The following is a 20,474-nucleotide window of genomic DNA, read 5'->3' on the forward strand; positions in this document are numbered from 1 at the left end:
TTACCAAACAGAAACGACAAAGACATAGAAACAGAGCTTTTTCACAACCTGCCAACAGAACTCCTATGCCATACACCATTTGTAAATGTCTCTCTAGATTGTGAAGGAATCACAATACTTTTATTTATTTGTAAAACACAAGTGATCTGTTTTCTTTCTGCTTGAAGGATAATCTACTGTGAAACAAAGAGCCACGGACTCGATGGAGGTCTTTCATTCAAATGAATGTGAGTCAATGTACCTGACATCTCTCACTATTGATTAAGATCCATTTATTTATCCCAAACACATGCACAGACATGCATGTGTACACGGCATGCATGTGTACACTGCATGTCTGCAGGCACACTCAGGCAGGTAGGGAAATACCTGCAAACACCCATCTGTGTGCAGGACACACAGAGCAGTGAGCGACCATGTACGGCGCTCGGGGAGCAGATGTTGGGAGAGTAAGATGCCTTGCTCAGGGGCACTAGACAGGATAGGGAGACTCTTGGATATTTGGACAGATCAATCCAGGTTCGTCTTTTGTTGTCTCTCCGTGGAGTCGAACCGGAGACGAACCAGAGACCTTTCCTGCCCATAGTCCAAGTTTCTGCCACTTGACCACCGCCTACTGAACCTGGATGGAAACGAAGCCTCGTGGTGATCACGATATCGGAAATCCTTTATCCGTGACGTGTATTAACTTTGGCGAATTAAGGGCAGGACCCAGGGTGAAGTAATAACACGAGGAATAACACTTATCCTCACAGATAATGTCGCTGATGGATTATTGATCATAAAACATCAAAGCCTCTGAAGAAGCTTTCAGCCCACCTCGTTGACCTGGCAACGACGCGTCCACGCGGCCCCTGTTGCCATGACGACCCTGAGGGAGTTAGCCCCATCAGCAGGTTCCTGGTGACACCGAGCTCAACTGCAACAGAGAACTTTGCCCGAATGAAGGTAAGACTTTTTAATTTTATAGAGAAGTAAAGGTCACCGGTAATAATTGGTCCTTTCCATTGTCCTCGTTAGCCTGTGTTAGCAGCGAGCTACTTACCTGTCCAGTGCGCGAGCTGCTGAAGACCTCGTTAGCTGCAGCTGCGTGTCGAGTGGATCTCTGGTGCTTGAGGGGAACTTCCGGTTGCTTTGTCAGAGCGAAACTAGCCTGTGCAGCGAACTGCGGCTCATTCACAGCATGTCTAATGTTCATTAATAAACACGAAGCTATCAAATAAGTACAAAATAAAATAAATCAAAACACGACTCTTTCTCAGGAACATCCAGACTCTGTTACCTCACCCATTAAGTCAGCCACAGTATTAGTTACTTCACAGTCAGTTCATAGTCACGTGAAGGGGAGAGCGTGTTAATGAGAGACACGGTACACATTTGTGGTCATGTGACCATTGTGTTTTCAAGCCCCTCCCATTCCCCCCTTGCCATGAAGGAGAAGTTGGTGCTGGTGCTGTGGAAAGTATGTTTTTTCACAAAAATTGCTTTGAACTTAATCAACTGTTGTGTCAAAACAAATTGAATCAAAAAAAACTTATATCATACATGTTGATTCCAACATATAAAACCATGTGAGTGATGCTAGCTGAAGATTAGCCTGAATTGCGATGTTGTTTTTTCTAAAACGGTGGCTGTGGGGTAAAGTGAGACATGAAGCACAAGCTAAGTTTAGTCTTAAACATATTTTAGTGTAATATTACATTTGTTTTATTTTTAATGTCATTAACATGGTAGAAAAGCCAACATGCAAAGAAACTATACACCAGGAAGACAACCTGGGGCCATCACCCCTCACAGAGATGGAGAGTGCAGCCGCTGAGGTCATGCAAGGAAAGAAGTCCTTAAGAAAAGCTGGAAGGGATAGAAATATTGACAAGACAACCCTCAAAAGATTCATAAAGAAAAAAGAGAAAGGGAAAGTAAAATCAGTAACCTGGAGTGCAGTAGCTGAGGTAAAGAGAATATTCACAGATGAGATGGAGGAGGAGCTTGTCAAACACTTGAAACAACTAGCGGACCAGTTCCATGGCCTTGCTCCACTTAAGTGCCGTGAACTGGCATTTGAATATGCAGAGAAAAACAATATCCCTGTCCCTGTGCAGGTAAGCTAAGGTGTGCAAGAGATCACATGAATCATAAAAATCATAAATGTGCTTAATTGACCATCCCCATGATTCTGTTACTAGTTGGAAAATTAGTTTTGGAATGTGTGGTTGTCAATCTAGCTGTCAGGATTTTAACTAATACAACATGTGTTGTAATGGTATTTTTAAAGTGGAAAAAGTAAGTGGATCACTTTACCCCCTAGATTTCTCTTGTCTGTCTCACTTTACCCCTTAGCGGGGGTAAATTGAGACACAAGACCACTTTTTAAAAACAATCATATTTTCACTGCGCTTTGTCCTGAAGACATTCTCATCATTTCAATTGATAGGAAACAAACTGAATTAATGGGAAATGTGTACATTTTACTGATATATCACTTGAGCTCGCCTAGAGGGGAGCAAATGTAAAAAATGTCTCACATTACCCCGCTCTCCCCTACTGATGCACTTGTACTTTACTTCTGTTCAGTTATGTTGAATATGTAGATGGAGCAATATTGACACATATATATTCACAATCAATCGAATACTACTTCAAGTAATTGAAATGTTCTGAGTGACAACTTTGAAATGGTTCTATGTCAAATATAATATAACACTATATTGTTCCCATTCTTTATGAGGAGCACTTTTAGTTTGGATACTTTGAGCATATTATGATGATAATGCTTTAAAATAATAGTTCTTTCTTCAAATGGGCAAAATTAATTCTTATGAATGCGGATATTTTTCACTGAAATATAGATCTTAGTACTATCAGCTGCACCTGCTGCTTGGAATGCACTGCAAAAATCTCTAAAGTTAAAGGAGCTCATAAACCTTGAAACTTTGAAGACTCATGTGAGAGAAATTGGAGCGGCTTCATACCGCACTTGTTCTTGTTTTGGTGGGAATCCGGAGCTTTAGTCCTGTTGCCTTATCTTAAGGGAACAGGGAACTTATCTTATTTGATCTGTGTTATGTGATTTTTGTGTGTCTTGTGACATTTTTTGTATGCTGCTGTCTTGGCCAGGCTTCCCTTGGAAAAGAGGTCATTGTATCTCAACGGGACCGACCTGGTTAAAGAAAGGCAAATAAAAAAAATAAAAATAAAATCAGCCTCACTTCATACATGCCTGCATTGCCTGATTCTGACTGAGACAGGTTTTGTGCTTTTTGATGTTCCTGTATGCCACAGAAAGGAAAACCCGACTCAGACATGGAAGCAGCTTGCAACGCAGAGAAATCAAGAGTGGAACCTTTGAGACTGTCCAGGGCAGCACAGGTACTGACGTTGTGAGAGAAATTGTCCCTAAAAGTGTATTTATATCATATATTATATTATTTATTATACAGTTTATTATTTTGGAAAAATTTAAAATAAAGCCAAATAATGTAAATGTCTCATGTAGCTCAATATATGAGTTGTACAGGCACACACAGCCCTTATTATTATTCTACCAGTGAAAATAAATTTAGTTTTCTGTTTAAATATTTGTTTATTGAGTGCAAAGATAAGTGTTTTCTGAAGGAAATGGTTATTAATGACTTATGTGGCTCATCTGTCAGCTTCCAGAGAGCACCAACTGCCTCACATGCTCAGAGGATGGCAGGTACCTCGGCCTGGGTCACTCCCAGGGCTTGTCTGTGTGGTGTACATCTACTCTGACCCGTGCTGCAGACTGGCTGCAGGACAGACTGGAAATTACATCTATTCAGATGACAAGTATGGCAGAGACGGCATATCTACTCGGCACTATTGATGATATGGGTGGGTAATCTGCCTGTGATCAGTCACCATGTTTCTTTACATTTCTTGTCGATTTATTCTCCCTCTCATACTTAAAACCTGTTTCTTCAGTTGACAAATTGCGAATGACATTCAGTTATAAACTACGAAGGCTCCAGCTGCATCTCAAGGTGATCTGTGATGCACTGGACTGAAAAAAATGACACCTGCGAACCAGGGAGAGGGAGAAGTGGAAACCTGCAGGAGGTTTACAGAGACAGATACTTTGCTAAAAATGTAATGCTTACTTGAGTGCTTACAGACTCATTCAACCCCGCTGCTCTAAGGAACGATACAGGAAGTCGTTCCTCCCAACCGCAATAAGACTGTACAACGCATCTACCTCTGTCAGAGCCACCATCACACAACTGTACTAAATATACCTGTCTCAATTCATCACTTTATACAATAATATTGTCTTTTGCACACTCTGTTTACATATTCTTACACTCATAGTATATTATATTATCTATTGTATCGCCAAATACTTATATTTATACCCATACTATATATCATATATTATATCATACTCTTTATATATTCTTTGTATAGATAAGTCTATGTACACATATTTATAAATGTGTACATGTTATTATCATCATTATCATATTATCATATCATCAGTACTTACCATCATATGCCACTGCACCTTATCTACCCATTTATCTTGTGTTTCTGTTTTTATTGTTTCTACCGCAATATTTTATATTTTATATTTTTTATTTTATTTTATTTTATTTTATTTTATTTTATTTTATTTTATTTTATTTTATTTTATTTTATTTTATTTTATTTTATTTTATTCTATTGTATTTTATTGTATTCAAATGTACCGGCTGCTATGACAACATAATTTCCCTTCGGGGATGAATAAAGTAATCTATCTATCTATCTATCTATCTATCTATCTATCTATCTACATCAGTTGCTATGGTCTTTCATTGCAGGTGTTGCCAGAGTCTTTGCTTATCACTGTGACACGATCCACCTCCTCAGTGTTGTTAACATCATGGTGGGTAATATCATTCACCATTTTAACTAATTAGCCATAACCTCTGCCTTCTTCTGAAGGTGTTTGAATATGCGTTTGTATGTGTTGTGGTTAATGGAGTTGAAACTTTATTAGGTTAAGGGCACAACCAAATTATTTTTTGAAGTATTTCAAAAAGCATCATGTATAGTTGATTGGATGTAGGTTTCATTTTTAGCAGTTAAAACCTTTTTTTTTATTTAAAAGAGCGATTTTAACAAATTCTGTCAATATCAGGATGACATCAACAGAAGAAGCGTTTGCTTGACCTTTGAACTGTCTCATGGGGGACATTACGGCGCAGCAACAATCAGTTGTAAGTAAGAACTTTACTTCTTGTTTCTGCTATTTTCATTTGTGATTCTGTTTAAAAAAAATCGAACCCAGGAATTCGAAAGCTGATGAATGAATCATACGCATTTCATATCTCCTATCAGGTAACGGTGCCGTTTGGCTCGAAGTCCATCACTTCCCCTCAGAGACCTGGGTGAAGGAGTTGGAGATGGTGGTAACACAGATGCAGGTACGACACTATAACTTTAGTGTTTGGCTGGCTTGGACATGATTGTGTATCAGATGTCATCATGGCATCGTATTAACAGTGAAATGTGATTGTCAGCTATTTTAATTTAAAAGGTTTGCAGTCAATGCCACAAGGGGAAAAGCACACAACTTTAAATCCAGAGAAGTTGCTATTCCAAGTCTTCTTGTTTTCTCTCATCTCACAAAATGTTGTCTTTGTTCACATATTTTGCACAACAACCTGTCAAAATATTCCCACCTCCTTTTTTCATTGTCAAATTAAACTGCATGGAACTGTATGATATTGATTTGCAATTTGTATGAATGATAAGAGAAATCTAGATATGGTTTTTCATTTCTAATCTTCAGGAACACAACTCCTCAGGAGACCGGGGGTTAAAATGGTCTCCGTTGTCAGTGGCAACTACAATCAAGCCACCCAATATTACAGCAGGTAGAATTTTATCGATGGCACTTATAATCCTAATAATATGAGAATGCATACAGCTGTGTCTGTGGACCTACTCTATATCTCTTGTTTAATCACTGTGTGCTCAGAAAATGTAAAATTATATAAAACTGTGAGAACCCAATCCAGTTGAAATTGACACCAAGTCAATGTCCTGCCATGTTTTTGCTGTTTTGCAGGGACAACACTGGAAGGTCCACATGTGGTGCAGGTGACAGATTTTTTGACGTACTTTTCGGCTTTGGATGTGGATACCAGGCGTCACCGGGAGAAGGAACAGTCTTTCGATACGAATGCAGAAAAACGAAAACAATCAAATGAAAGCACAAGGTACAATTAATGTTACACAATTGCCATCTTTGTTTCAAAGCTGAGCTGTTGTGAACTTTATGATTGCTCTGTTGTGAACTTTATGATTGTGTGATGAAGTCTTCTTTTCTTTTTTTTCAGATATTGCACCCAGCACTTTCTTCTGCCTTGTGCGCAGTTTCCTGGTGAACGCACTGCAAAGCCTCAGCGAGGTGTGTAATGGAGGAGGGGGGGGTTGAATCTATGGATTTTCTATGAGAAACAGTTGACTTGAAAACGCACAGAAGAATCCCTGCTGACTATTTCAATGGTTTTCTCACCCTCTTATTCCTGAAGTCCCTTATAAAGGCTTTGTCTGTGGTTGCAGGTCCTGCGGTGGTGGCAGGTCCTGCTCCTGCTGATATCATTTTTCATCTTTGACTTTTTTCTCAGCAGGGTTGCCTGTTGCTGTCTGTGTGTGGTGGATTGGTAGTCACAATCTTCTTCAGTATTTGATCAAAAAGGCACCAAAGAACGAACAAGGTAGAATAATTAGTTGTTCAGAGTGTATTTGTATCTTTTTACTATAGGAGGCAATAACCATAAGCATATTTTCTCCTTTCAGACCTTGAACCTATGCCAGATATGTTGTGGCCAAATGCAAAGAAAATCCTCTGCTCTGCTGTGAGTAGATGCACCCGCTACATCGCTCTTGGACTCGACAATGCTCTGGTGTCTGTCTGGGACAGGCAAACTGGTGGGTAAAATTACAGTGAAGTACCTCTTACCTTCTATCAAATCTGAACCCAGTGCTGTTTACATACAGCTGTACAGATTATTGTGGTATTTATGGTACATGATAGTATCTACTTGATGTTAACATGGTGAAAAGATAGATAAAGCAAAATAAAGTTTACCCTCTTGATTGTGTTTATCAGTATCCTCTAGGACATTTTAGTTGTTATACACACATACATAAATATTTTTTACATTTACACTTTTCTGATCTAGTGACAATCATCAGTATGACAGCAATTGTTTAACTTGTTTTATTCACTTCATTTTCCCATCATGGTTATTTAATTAACAGACATTGAAAATGCTAATACTGTTACCCTCTATCCACGTCACTAGACCCCTTTACTGTTGAATATAAGCTACTGACATCAATTTTCTCTACCTTCTCTAGATACTATTTAAACAATAAAGTTTTTCGTTTACAAATTTTGTTTGTCAGATACAGTATCTATTGTTTTTATCCCAAAACCTCAGTCCATAAAAAGACAACTAATGTGAAACAGATGAACAATTAATTATGTCAGAACAAATAATACGTAAAATGGCTGAAAACCTCTGACAGGAAGTGAGAAGAAACTCGCTGCCTCTCTGTCGTGCCATGTGTCAGTAACATAATTAGAACTGAGCATGTATGTTATTATGCTAAAGCTGTGTGCCATTACAACGCCTCCACCATGATTCACATCAGCAGGCCATACTCTAGGGCAGTTTTGATGAGAGATGGAGGCGCCTTACTTCCTGTGTGACACTGCAGTGAAGTATTGATTCGAAAAGGCAGATTTTACTGTAAGAGACTGTGACCTTTAAAAGAAGGGACAGCATGTTCCTCCTCTTACCAATGTCAAATGCAATTCATTAATTTCACACTCCTGAATAAATTACGATTCCACATTGCTCCTTTTCCACATTCACAATCACTCACTCTGATATTCAAGATCTAACCAACTAACTCTTCATGCCTAGATATGGTGAACCTAACTGTTATGGAAGATATAGTGTAATAAACACTATATACATAATATACATAGTGGCACATACAGTAATGAGGATGGTCAAAAATTCCGTGGGACATCAGTTCGGCAGAATGAGATGAATGAGAAAAGCTGCTGCACGATACAATGGGTCAAACAGAGTGTAAATTCAACATGACAGGTCTCACACACGAAGCCTTAATTGGAATGCACAAACAAGTCACCGTAGAAAGTAGTCTGTCACAGGCAAAAGCTCTTTTGCCTGTGACGTTGAGGAGAAAACGTTGAGGAGAAAATTGTAATCACAACATCAGGATTCTTCTTTGGGGCGAGTCAGTGAGTTTTTAATGATCATCATTATATATTAAGGGCCAGTGATGCATAAAGAGAACGACTACGTACATTGAGACGCACAATATAAATCAACCTACATCAACATTTCAGACCCAATATAACAGTTAAACCTTTATCATTCCAATCAGTTCTATTCATATAGTGGCAAATCTTGCTTCCGGTTCACGGTGGGAGTGGTGTCTAGGGAGTGAAGCCTTTGACCTTGGTCCTGCTCTCGCACTTCCCCAAACACAACAGACAGCTGCACTACATCTCAAAGAAAGGAGACAGTGTCTGCAAACTAATTCCTGCTATCTCCATCCTCTTCTCAGAAAGACTCATTAAGGTCTTGAAGGGATTTGACATTAGAGAATGCATCGAACTCAACATATTTTTTAACAGATCCAGTCAAAGGCCATTATCTGCGTGTTTCTCTTTGCTCTTAAGGAAGTCTGAGGTGGTTTGAGTCAAGTTAGCTTTGTTCATCTGACCCCTCTAAACCATGTCAGTGTGACTGTCATCAGTTATTCTGCTTGGCGGTTCATTTAGCTCCTTTTATTCTATTTGTGTACAGTTTCCCTCTGCGTCACCTTTCATGGGCGACTGGGGGAAGGGCTGGCATGTATCTTGGAGCGTTGATCCCTTCAGCTTTACCTTGGACCCTAAGGGCTGTTCTGCTTGTTAACAGCACCTGGAACAAGGCTTTTCACCCTTTATGAGACAGAGACACCTTTGTAGAGATTTGATTAGTACATAATCTCCTCCATGAAAGGGATGAACAGGTTCATTTGAAGGTTTTGGCAGTTTGCCTGACTCCTATAAATGAAACAAGATCTGGTTTAGTTGAGTTAGTTGGTTGGTTAGTTAGTTAGTTAGTTAGATAGTTAGTTAGATATATAGATTTATTAACATACTCTGACTAGTGGTCTTGATCATTTTCCTCAGTGTTTCTTTTATTGTGTTTCATTCTCTCACCCTTATAGCGAAAGGCATCCTCTTAAGGGCATTTAATTACCTTTTTTTGCATCTTGTCTCCTAGTAGGGAAAGCATCAACTTACTTCAAACCTGGTTTTCAACTACTAGCAAGTATTTTTTGCTCTAAAAGCTTCGCACATGTTCCATATTTGTAAATGGACCCGATGAAGGTAAAAAGAAATTCAGCTTCAGCAGAAAACCAATAATGTGAGAATCACTTAACTGTACAATAGGATGTGAACACCTACATGTGCTGTTAGAATGGGTGAGGCATGTAGAGGGAGTTATATGTGGAGGATGTGAGTGACATCTTCAGACTTGGGGGGGACAATTGCTCATGTGTTAGTGCTGGTACATTGTTTCACCTTCTAAATCTTACACACTCAACTTTTAAAGCAAGATTCTGTGAACTCCCTGTCTCAGTTAGATAGGAGATATATCTAGGATTCCCTAAAGACACACTTCACAGAGAAGAAATAATGAGGCTGAATCAGTTGATGGAAAGTTGCAACAACACTGTGCCTGTGTGTGTGTGTGTGCGTGCGTGTGTGCATGCGTGCGTGTGCGTGTGTGTTACTGACTAACTGATATGGCCTGTTTGATAATCCTTCTATCATTTTCTTTTATTTCCCTCAGGGTCTCAACTGTCTGTCGTTTCGATGTCCGCAACAGACTGTGCCATCTCCAGGATCCAGTTTGCTGATCACTGGCATGTGTCCACTGATGAAGTCCATCTCTTGCTGGTGTGTAAGAGTGGAGCAATTCACAGAGTCACCACAGGACGAGGGACAAAGTGCTGCACAGAGCTGCTCACTGAAAGGTTACCTGAGTGAATCAAATGCAGTCTCATTCAAATTTTAAATATTTATATTTATCAACACAAATTATATCTTGTGTTGCTACAGGCCGAAAGACAGTGGGGGCCTCCCAACTAGCAGCGCGTCAGTGCCGTTCCTGCAGAGCACGGTAAGGAACACAGCAGTTGTTTCATCTTCAGCTCCTTTGATGCTGTTGTCTTGTTTTCTTCTGCCTCAACTAGTTCCTCGTGGTGCAAAGAAATGGAAAAGTTTTCCTCCAAGATGTCATCGACAAAACCCCAGTGCGCTGCTTGATTCCCCCTGAAACTCATCTGATTGCTACTCCCTGCAGTCCTGTTTATGCTTTGAACACTAAACGGCAAACTCTGTTCATACGAGGTAAACCCAACATCATCTTCGGTGGCCGCTGTCTGTTTGTTGGTTTGTTGGTTTATTTGCCAGCCAGGATATGCTTAAACTATTAAATTTTTTTTTAACATTTTCTCAGGTTTCCCAGAAAATAATTCCTGGATCAAGATTTAGAAAATCAGTAAATTTGATGCTGTGGTTTGATTGAACAAGAGGGGATTGTTGGGTCTTTCTAGTTTTTCATTTAACGTTTTTTTCAGCTTCAACAGAAAAGCAATAATGTGAGAATCACTGATGATAATCTGCAGGAGCGTTAGATTCAGATGAACTGTCTATTTAAGTTTTATGCTTATTTAAATTGTTAAGCTTCACAAACAAGGTAACTTATATAATATTTGTATGTTTCACGCAGGTGATCAGGACTCCAGCTACAGCGCGACCCCTAAAGAAGACAAAGATGGCCAGAGTCATCTTCTCGTCTTCAATTTTGGAGAGTCTGATATTATCAAGCAGTTTATTGTTTCCCCTCCAGACTCTCCACAGCGGGAAGAAACACAGAGCTTTGTCTCTCTAGAAGAAGCCTGCAACCTCTACCTTCAGCAAAGGTTTGTGTTATTTGTGCCTCGATGCCTCCGATATCTGATCTTCATCCCAAGAACAAAGCACAATCAATTCACACATGGATATTAATGTTGTCTCATGTGTGTCCTATGTTCCCATATGAAGGGCACTTTCTGTGGCTGAGAGGAACAAAGCTCTTGCACAAACATGGAAGCAACTACAAGAGGCTGCAGCAGAGACACAGCCGAGCTGCAGCTAAATGAAACACTGCAACACATGGTACAGATATAGTCAATATAGAAAAAACAGAGAGGCAATTTGAGGCAGTGATTTCGAATGTGTCTGAAATGGAAATTTCTCCTTAAAAATGTCAAATGTAGGTTGCTGGAGGCCACTTCTAATCTGTCTTTTGAAAGGGTGACTCATCGTTTGCCTTTGGGGTCCATGAATGTTTCATATTTCATGTTTTAATGTCAAAAGAAAAAACCAGCTTGGACAGGCTGCAGAGATGTAACAGGTTTAGCTTGGCTTCGGCCAGTCAGCAGCAAAGAGACACACATGTTCACCTGCATCTAAACATTCGCATGCTACTTATGCAGCTTATAGTAATATAAATAGACATTTTCAGCCTACTGAAGACATAAATAAAAATATATCACTCAATGTACAATGTAATGCCAACCACCTTAGAATCATGGCCAGGAACTGTGCTTTACAGGTTTATGTGACCATGGGAAAGAGTTGTGAGCAGTATTTATCTCAGAGACCTCTCTGTTTATGTGTGACACACTGAGATAAACAAGAGCACAATCAACTACAAAAGCATGTCCATGTTTATTGGGTCACAGAGTAACAGCAATCTGAATAAAAAATGTATTAAATAAATGTAGTGAAGATTCTAACCTGTCATCAGCATATTGTTCATCTCCAACCAATCAGCAATGCACAGCTGTTTCATTAGACCTCATTGTCACCCTGTTGGTGTTTAGATTGGTGACCAAACACTGATGGGAATATTAAAATGTCTTTTTGAAAAGATTTATCTGCACTTCATTTGTTTTACCTCTTCACTGTTCGTATCAGATTATACTCTGGCATCGCTCGAGAACGACAGCACAGGTGCTCCATTCAGAGAGCTCTGTATGTGCTGCAGTCAACATCAGTTATCAACCAGATAAATGACAGCGATGGCTGTTTGTTTGTCTGAAAATCATCTGTCTACAAAGATAGATGAAGATTTGTTGAACAGTTCAATGATACAAAAACTAGTAAGAGCAGCTCTGAGATTATTTCTGATAAAAAAAATATAATTTCAAGGAGTTAGACATGAAAGGGCACTACAGAAACGTATACCACCTGTATGGTAAATATGAATCACCAAGCAGCACTCGAATAATTAAGATAAAATCCGTACACATCATAACTTTAATGTTGTGATTTAGCAAAAATATATTGTGTTCAATATAAAGCTCCCCTTTTCTTTATGATAAGCTTTTGTAACCAGCTACTGGAGTAAATACCTTGTTGCTATTTTAAAAGGGATTTCTTGGACATACTCATAATAATAAACAGTAGGGAGTAAACCATTAAGATATTGCATGTTAATGAGCTTTACATGTGCTGGTGGTTTTGGACAGAGACTATCAGAAACTGTTTCCAATGTTTTTGCGTCCTTATATGTACTGACAACAAATAATGGGTGTATCGCAATAAGTATAAATTATGAAATATTTATTTATGGCTGACAAAAAATGATTAAACTACGTTTTTCAATTTTGCATTTGCTTTTCCCTGTATGATAGTTTATAAGATAGTAAGATATTGCTGGTTTTCAATTTAGCAACACTAAGTGATTAATTGGCTAAAAATAACTATATTTTGAGATTGTGTGTTCGATTTAATATTCAGGAAAATAATGCATGCCATTACTGACATAATGCACACAATCTCAAATTGGAAAAATAGATTCAGCTTCTTATTTCTGCTTAAAATTGTGATTGCTGATAGCGACAACAGCAGAAACTTACGTAAGTGTTCCACATGAATCCTGGAACATTTGTTACTGCCTCTGCAATGACAGATGTTACCTGCTCTAGCTAAAATATACATTTTTTCTAAATACGAAGGAGGCACAAAATGTTAACAATAATGATAACATTTAGGATGATAACTGTTGCTCACTTAGATATTTACTGGGTGAATACCTTAAGGTTTTATACGTTCTTTCTGATTCTAGCAACTCTGCAACAAACCATGAAAATGAAAGTTTGAGTTGAGGATGGTTCCAAAGTAATCTCACAAATCGGCCACAAATTCATTTGTCACAATTTGGCTTTTCCATTAGGGAAATATGAGTCATCTTCATGCTTGTGGACAGTCGGCCCCTCAATGTTCCAGATGCTACACGTCAATACAGAGACACACTTGTGTTTGCATTAGAGGTCTTCTGACAAATTGCACTGCATAATGTTTTTTTGTTTTCAATTGCAGCAGCATGTGTTTGACCCAATTTGCACCAGCTCACTGGACTTTTGCCTCTGAACATTGTAAATATGTAATAACCAAAACATATTCAAGAGAGACGCTTATTCCAAGTGTATACATTTAATTTAATTCATGATGTCAAATCACAAGATACAGAGCACATACAGTCATTTGCCAAGTTTCTCCTCTTATAGGAAATATAACTTTCTTTCATCTTATTTTAAACAAGCAAAATTTTATAGGTAAATTTTCAGTGTTCAAGGAATACAGGACACCACACATTAGACAGTCAGACAATGAATGAAGATGAATAAATAATAAAGTTATACAACATTATAAAAAACACTCAGGTCTCTTCTCCTGTCATCACACAGTGCTGTCGGAGCTGGACTGGTTTACATCTCTAGCTGTATTATTGTCTGCTGTTAAAAAGCTGCCACTTGGTGACGTTGACTCTTCTTTACTGTGATTGCTGCTGTACATGCTGAACTTCTCCTGGCTGGCAGCAGGGCTCAGCTCTCTTTTCAGTGGTGAAAGACTGGCAGCACAAGTTAAAGATCCAGTTATAACCGTGTGGTTATCCAGGTCAGATGCTCGGGGGGCTTTGCAAAAATACCTCCGGAGCCCCTTTCGAAAGTGAATGGTGAACAGGCCGTAGATGACTGGGTCCAGGCAGGCGTTGAGGAGACCGAAGATGAACAGGATGTGGGTTAGCGATTGGGAGACTTTCCCCTCAAGGTCTTCAGGGAAGAACCAGTACCACAGTCCCAGCAGGTAGTACGGAGTCCAGCAGATAATAAAAGACAAGACAATAACTATACTCATTTTTAGAGTTCTCATTCGGGCTCTGGGGATGTTGTTCTTTGAACACCGCAAACGCACCTCATTGGACGACACTGGGGGTAGAGCAGATGACAAACAAAGCAAAGAACACACTATTAAAGCCTTGATACAAAAAAACGATAAATGTATTGTGTAAGATGTGAAAAATGTAGCACTAATTGCATTCATACTAAAAAAAAGAAGTGTGGTCAGCTCAAAGTTTAGCAGATTGCTTCGCTGAGCCAGGCTCTCTGGGATGTCTTAAAATTGCCTTTTAACAGAATTGACAGACTACAGTCATGCTATAGTAAGACTACACAAAGTAGCTGAGGCCGATGGGTTAGTTTTTAGGTTTATGGGTATTCAATCAGAAGTCAGGACTAGTATTACATTCAGGGATCACCAATGTTACCTAATAAATGAATTCACTAAAACCGAAATTTAGTAACATACTGTGTAGCAGCATCTTACATGAGAATGATCTACATGATCTATAATTCTACACATGAATATGCAGAATGTGGAGGTGTAGTGCTGTAAGTCTCCTGTTTCTAGATTGACCAATCATGTTTTAGAAGCAGGCTTTGGTTTTTTCTTAATTGATTTGCATTCATATGAAGAAAGCTGTTATCGGAGATTGGCCATAATGACACATGGATCTAAAACACCAACAAAAATTATCACTGTTTTAGTTTTTTTGTGTGACATGATCAGAGTTCAGGCCCAGTTATCCCGTGTCTGCACTGGAAGGCCCAAAATATTGGTTCATACCCCCAGAAGCTTATTATTTGCAGATGAGAGCCAATAAGTGTAAATCGATCCACTAAGCATCAGCCTCGAGTCACACTCACAGTTGTCCATATTCAGTCGTTTGGAGATCTCACACAAGATCCTGGTGTAACAGGTGATCATGATGACCAGAGGCAGCAGGAACAGGCAGGAGAAGGTGAACATGTTGTAGGCAGTTTCATGCCAGTGACTCACGAAACTTCCACGAGTCGTGCACTGAGTGAACTCCTCGGGATGAATGATGGTCACATTGTGAAAAAGGAATATCTGAGGAGGGAAAGGAGCATTATTTATCTTCAAACATGTGAAGTAACACCCATTGATAATGGTAAGTGTTGACAAGTTACCATGTCACCATTGAGGTCCACCTCATATGTGGTGCCCCAGGATATGAAATGTATTAGAATTATTTCTTTGCTCCTATTTGATCATGCAGATGCAATTTATTGTATGTGCCCTGGTTTGCAGATAACAGGTCCTGAGATTTCTTCTAGAGTTGTAGTTGATATCTGTGATCAGGAAGTGGATTAATCCTCCAACTCTGTAAAATCATCCACTTAGAAGTTTTCTTCCTTTGTATTCCTAAGTACAAGCAACGACAGCATGCAAGGCTTCATCTGATTCTTTCCAAAACAGACTCATCTCATGTTCTTTAACAAGGAAGATAAGAGAGAAGCCTGCAGGATGCTGCTATGAACAGATCACGATCAGGCCGAGCTTATTTGGCTGCAAATCCTCTTTTATCTTATTATTTTGAACATTTCGCTTGTAGAAATCAAAGCCAAGGAGGAATTAATCAAATTTTTGCATCGCCACAGCTTGATATCATTCCACAGTGCCTCAAGTGACGTCTGTTAGAAACATGAAAGAGCCACAGGCTGGTAAATAAATCTCAATTTTGGAAAGAAGCTGTTCTTGCAGATGCGGTCTTATTTTTTCAGACTGGAGATGGGCGAGCAACTAGCCGCCACACACTTCATACATTTTTGTTACAAGGTAAATATTACTTTCGGAACAGGGAAAACATAACCCCAGAAATATTGATCAGAGCAAATAAAGTGGCTGTAATCGTTTATTGGACCATACACCTTTTAATTAAGGCCTTTTTAATTAAAATTATATCTGTCGTGTTGTTAAGTGACTTCACCTGAGGGACCGACAGCACAGCACTCATGGCCCACGCCACAGACAGCATGACTCTGTTCCTCTTTCTGGCCTCGTTGATAGCCAGAGGGTTGAGAATAGCTGACTGCCTGTCCAGGCTAATCACCACAGTGACAAAGGCGCAGGAGTACATCGCCTGCAGCTTGAGAAACATCAGTAGCCTACAGGCAAGGTCCCCAGCAAGCCACTGGACTGTGATGTTCCACACTGCGTCAACTGGCATCACGATGAAGGTCATCAGCAGATCAGCCACAGTCAGGTTGATGATCAGCACCCTGACGTGCGACTTTCGCTTCCCATCGCTGTGGGCTGCCCACAGCACGGCCAGGTTGCAGAAGGCCGACGTGGCGCAGAGGATGAAGGTAATGGTCACCCTGACTTTGGCTGCTGTGGTGAATGTGGGCAGCTGCAGGGTGTCGCCCCCTGCTGTCCAGTTGGAAGAGGGCGAGGAGCAGTTGCAGCTGGCGTTGGGTTGCTGGTCTGCCGGCAGGTGATGCATGGTCACTGCAGAGTCACACAGAGTGCTGTTTATTTTCTGAGGCGCACAGAGGAAGAAACATGCTGCTCATCCACTGGAAGAGCAGGGCTGTTAACCAGAATGAAAGAACCATTGGAAATCAACCAGGTGTAGTTGAGATGAGTCAGGGGCCAAGTACCTGGTAAAGGTCATTCAGTTTGTGTGTCACATTTATGGACACAGCATTTGCTTTACAACTCAGTGAAATGCAAGGAAGGAGCTAATGCAGTGTGAGGAACATGGAAAACATCTATACAGTACATTTAGCTAATAACTTGTATGCACATGCATGCACACATTTGCTAGAGCACACACAAATAACATTCAACCACAACCTGCGAGCCTGTAGTGCTCTTTGGGACCATTTCTTAGAAAGACTGAGAACAGTAAAGATTCAAATAAAGGTATTTTGTTCTTCAATAACAAAAGTGTTTCCAAATAAATATACTAGTAAATACATTGAATATTTGTTTCCAAAAAATTAAACAAGTGTGTCTGTGTTTTATAAGTTAGTAGCCTAATGTAGATGCCCACACATGCACAGCACTGCACTGTGTATATGACACTGGATTAATTCTACAAGCAGCACTTCTACTAAATAAGCCTTTGGAGACAAATATGAGATTTCTACTATTTTCACTTTGTGCAGGGCATTGAAACTAAAGTGGATCTACAGCCTCACTAAGCGATATTCATGCAGCAGCTGAGGTTTAAAATAACTTATCAGTGGACATGGCACCTCCTCATTTAATCATGAGATGAGAAAATCAATGGACTCATCCAGATTTATGGATGTTAAATACATCTCACCTTATTTAATCAAAAAGAGGAGTCATATAGTCATAAACATGAAGGTACACTAACAAAAGATAGCATAAATCATGTCAATGGAAATGTATGAATATCGGCTGGCTCAATTTTTGATTGAAATATTTAGTTGTTAACAATATTTAAGATGTTTTTAAGAGAAACTCGTAAAAATATCTGTAATATGTGAATACAGGCAGAAAATTGACTATTAAAGATATTTTATTATTCAGAACATTGCTCCACAACTGTGATCTCTCATTCACACATTTTACATTGAAGCGTTTGAAAGAATCTAAACGGTCGCGTTATCCCTAATTATTTTATGGCCACATGTGGAAATTTAACATTAAGTATATATGTATAGTGAATACTAAGCACAGTTCACTGTCATCACAGAGTACAGCAATCACAGTAACCAGAGAAGAGACCAACTCACGTGCACGTGTTGTGGAGGCTGCGGGTTGAGCCTCATGCGCAGGTTTGGAACCCCGAGTATTAAAAAAAGAAGAAAAGATCCCAGCAGCTGTGAGATCAGGAAGGCGTCAGGTTCAAGCACCACATCTGTGCAGCTCCTCCGCTGTCCTGTGTGTCCCCTGTCCTCTCTGTGTCCTCTCTGTGTCCGCTCTGTGTCCGCTCCACCTTTATCTGTATACCAATCAGAGCCCAGCAGGACAGACCTCCGGGGTGTGGTCTGTCACCAACTCCACATTCACGGACTCGTCCGAAAAGAAAAGAACCATGGAGGGGTTTTCTTCTCAATACATTTTCATTCAATCATTTAGATTTAATATTAATAATCATAAAATAACCTAAAATATTATATTAACAAAACAGCTCAGATGGTGCCAGTGCAGTGTAAACGTAACTGTAACATGAGACATGAGACATGATTCATGAGACGGGACTCAGGCAGCAGAGTGGCTCAGGGCTGCTGAAAACGTAATATTCTCTTTGAGAAACATGAGCAGGTCGGCATAAAACAAAATTGAAGTCTGTCTGCTTCAGGAATGTAGAGACTGGTATTAATGAAATCTGTGCAGAAAATAGAGCAACCATACTGAGCATTCACAAGCTCACAGGGTTGTTGTTCAACTTCAGTCTGTATCTGGAAAAAACATGGAAGCTGTCGTATATAAAAGTGTAATGACACTTTGACACGTCTGTCCAATATTTGCACAGCAACGAAGAGCATAGAAAAGGGAAGAGGTGACACTGATAGATAATTTAAAACGTATCCGTATTAATTGAAAAACATCTGTATTGGTGTATATGGTGTTATAGAATTAAATAATTTTTGGCCAGGAGCAAAGAGTTGAAGCTCCAGAAGGTAACTGGTCCTGAATCAGAATTAATCCAGCACTCTCTACAGAAGAAACAACTCAAATGAGTTCAGAAGAGGCCATCACCAAAACTCAGCCATTAATATGATGAAAGCTTTTCCACCAGCATCAGAACATGCAGCAGGCACAGTTAATGATGTAGTGGACAATTGCATTACAGAATATGTTAGACTTAACAAGTACAATTACTTTTGTAATTAGTAGAAAGTACAAAGGTCAATGTGGTACGTTTACTTTTACTTGAGTAAATTTGTGTCTATTTGTTTGAATTTGTACTTTAGTAAAAATGTTCCCTCCACCGCTGTTTATCCCCTTCGAACGAAGTGTCACTGCTGCCTCCTGTGTCCGGTCTGGTGTATTTCAGTCAGCTACACCTTGTCATGGCTCCATTCTTCGGATGTTCCCTGAATTAACCAAGCAACATGCTAAGGTGAAACAGGGAACATGTGGGCGTAGCAGGCAAGATATGTTTGTTCAAGATGAATATCCTTTACCATGACCATGTATGGGCTAAAAGGTGGAGGCTGGGGTGATGGAGGCAAGTTGCCGGCAGCAGGGTGTGAGTGGCAGTGTAGCTGAGCAGGGATCAGTGATGATGAGGTCGTAATTAAATGGCTCGCTTTGGTGAAATAATTGACTGGGATTGGTCGGTGACTGACGAGCACCTATAGATCGATCAGTTGCTGACAGCTTATGAAGGCTGAGCACATGAACTAATGTGATGCTTCATCGAGCTGACTGTTTGGCTTTTTATTCACCACACAGAGAAGAGTGTATCAGTTTTTATCTCATGTCCCATTTACAGGCAGCATCCCCCCCCCCCCCACCCCCTCCAGTAAATGCATTAGCACAAAGATATATATCATTCCTATGAGGGTTTCTCATTTCTTCACAAATGTGTTTCAATGGCACTTTGCCCTGATGAGAGCCATCTACTCTGTCTGGTCACACAGGTTACTGAGATTTCATGAATTCGTCTCAGTGAATCTGACTCTTTTTTGCAATGGCAACATTTCACTGTAAGTTGAACACAGGCCAAGACGAGGAGGAGAGGTGACAGGGATTAAATGAAGCAGCCTTTCAACTTCTCGAAGCACATTCCTATGATTTAGCCATGTCACTGTGAGAAATGTAAAGACTTAAAGGGAGGGGAAGGAAAGAGGGAAACCAACAGGCTGCGACCATGTCATCAAAAGTCCAATTCCATGGCAGGAATGCATGTGAGAAACTGAATCAATGTGGGGGCACATCAGGCTCAGCAAGGTCAATACATTGCAGCCTATAGCAGTCTCCTCCATTTCATAGGGTTGATCAATTCCTTATTTACCACTATTGACCAAAGTTGTTGTTATGATTATACTTATCAATAGGCCTAATAATAATAATAATAATAATAGGAAGAATTAGAACCATTGTATAGTGCTTTTAACAATGCAAACACACTTTACATAGGATTAAAAAGGTAAAAATATCAAATATAATTATGAAATACCTGTCATATTCACACATTGATATATATATATACACATCATGATACACGTCATAATTTTGATTTAATTTT

The 20,474-nt window shown here is 39.6% G+C and overlaps 2 protein-coding genes across 2 annotated transcripts; one reads left to right on the forward strand and one right to left on the reverse strand.

The window, feature by feature from the left end:
• Positions 1-3,303: 3,303 nt before the first annotated feature.
• wdr93 (WD repeat domain 93) lies at positions 3,304-11,977 on the forward strand. The gene is made up of 15 exons (XM_062393689.1): positions 3,304-3,369; positions 3,654-3,855; positions 4,821-4,885; positions 5,141-5,219; positions 5,341-5,426; positions 5,795-5,879; positions 6,074-6,224; positions 6,345-6,415; positions 6,639-6,725; positions 6,790-6,939; positions 9,897-10,080; positions 10,166-10,226; positions 10,300-10,456; positions 10,839-11,031; positions 11,153-11,977. The coding sequence occupies exons 1-15, from the start codon at positions 3,304-3,306 to the stop codon at positions 11,244-11,246; spliced, it is 1,731 nt and encodes a 576-aa protein (XP_062249673.1). The 3' UTR covers positions 11,247-11,977.
• A 1,618-nt stretch (positions 11,978-13,595) lies between these two features.
• On the reverse strand, positions 13,596-18,185 carry LOC133954037 (putative gonadotropin-releasing hormone II receptor). Its single transcript, XM_062388299.1, has 4 exons — positions 18,010-18,185; positions 16,230-16,750; positions 15,145-15,349; positions 13,596-14,367 (listed from the first exon to the last, which is right to left on the reverse strand). Exons 2-4 carry the CDS (start codon positions 16,743-16,745, stop codon positions 13,838-13,840), a joined length of 1,251 nt encoding a protein of 416 aa, XP_062244283.1. The 5' UTR covers positions 16,746-16,750; positions 18,010-18,185; the 3' UTR covers positions 13,596-13,837.
• Positions 18,186-20,474: the final 2,289 nt, after the last annotated feature.

This window comes from Platichthys flesus, chromosome 1 (genome assembly GCF_949316205.1).
Source record: "Platichthys flesus chromosome 1, fPlaFle2.1, whole genome shotgun sequence".
Classification (NCBI taxonomy): domain Eukaryota; kingdom Metazoa; phylum Chordata; class Actinopteri; order Pleuronectiformes; family Pleuronectidae; genus Platichthys; species Platichthys flesus.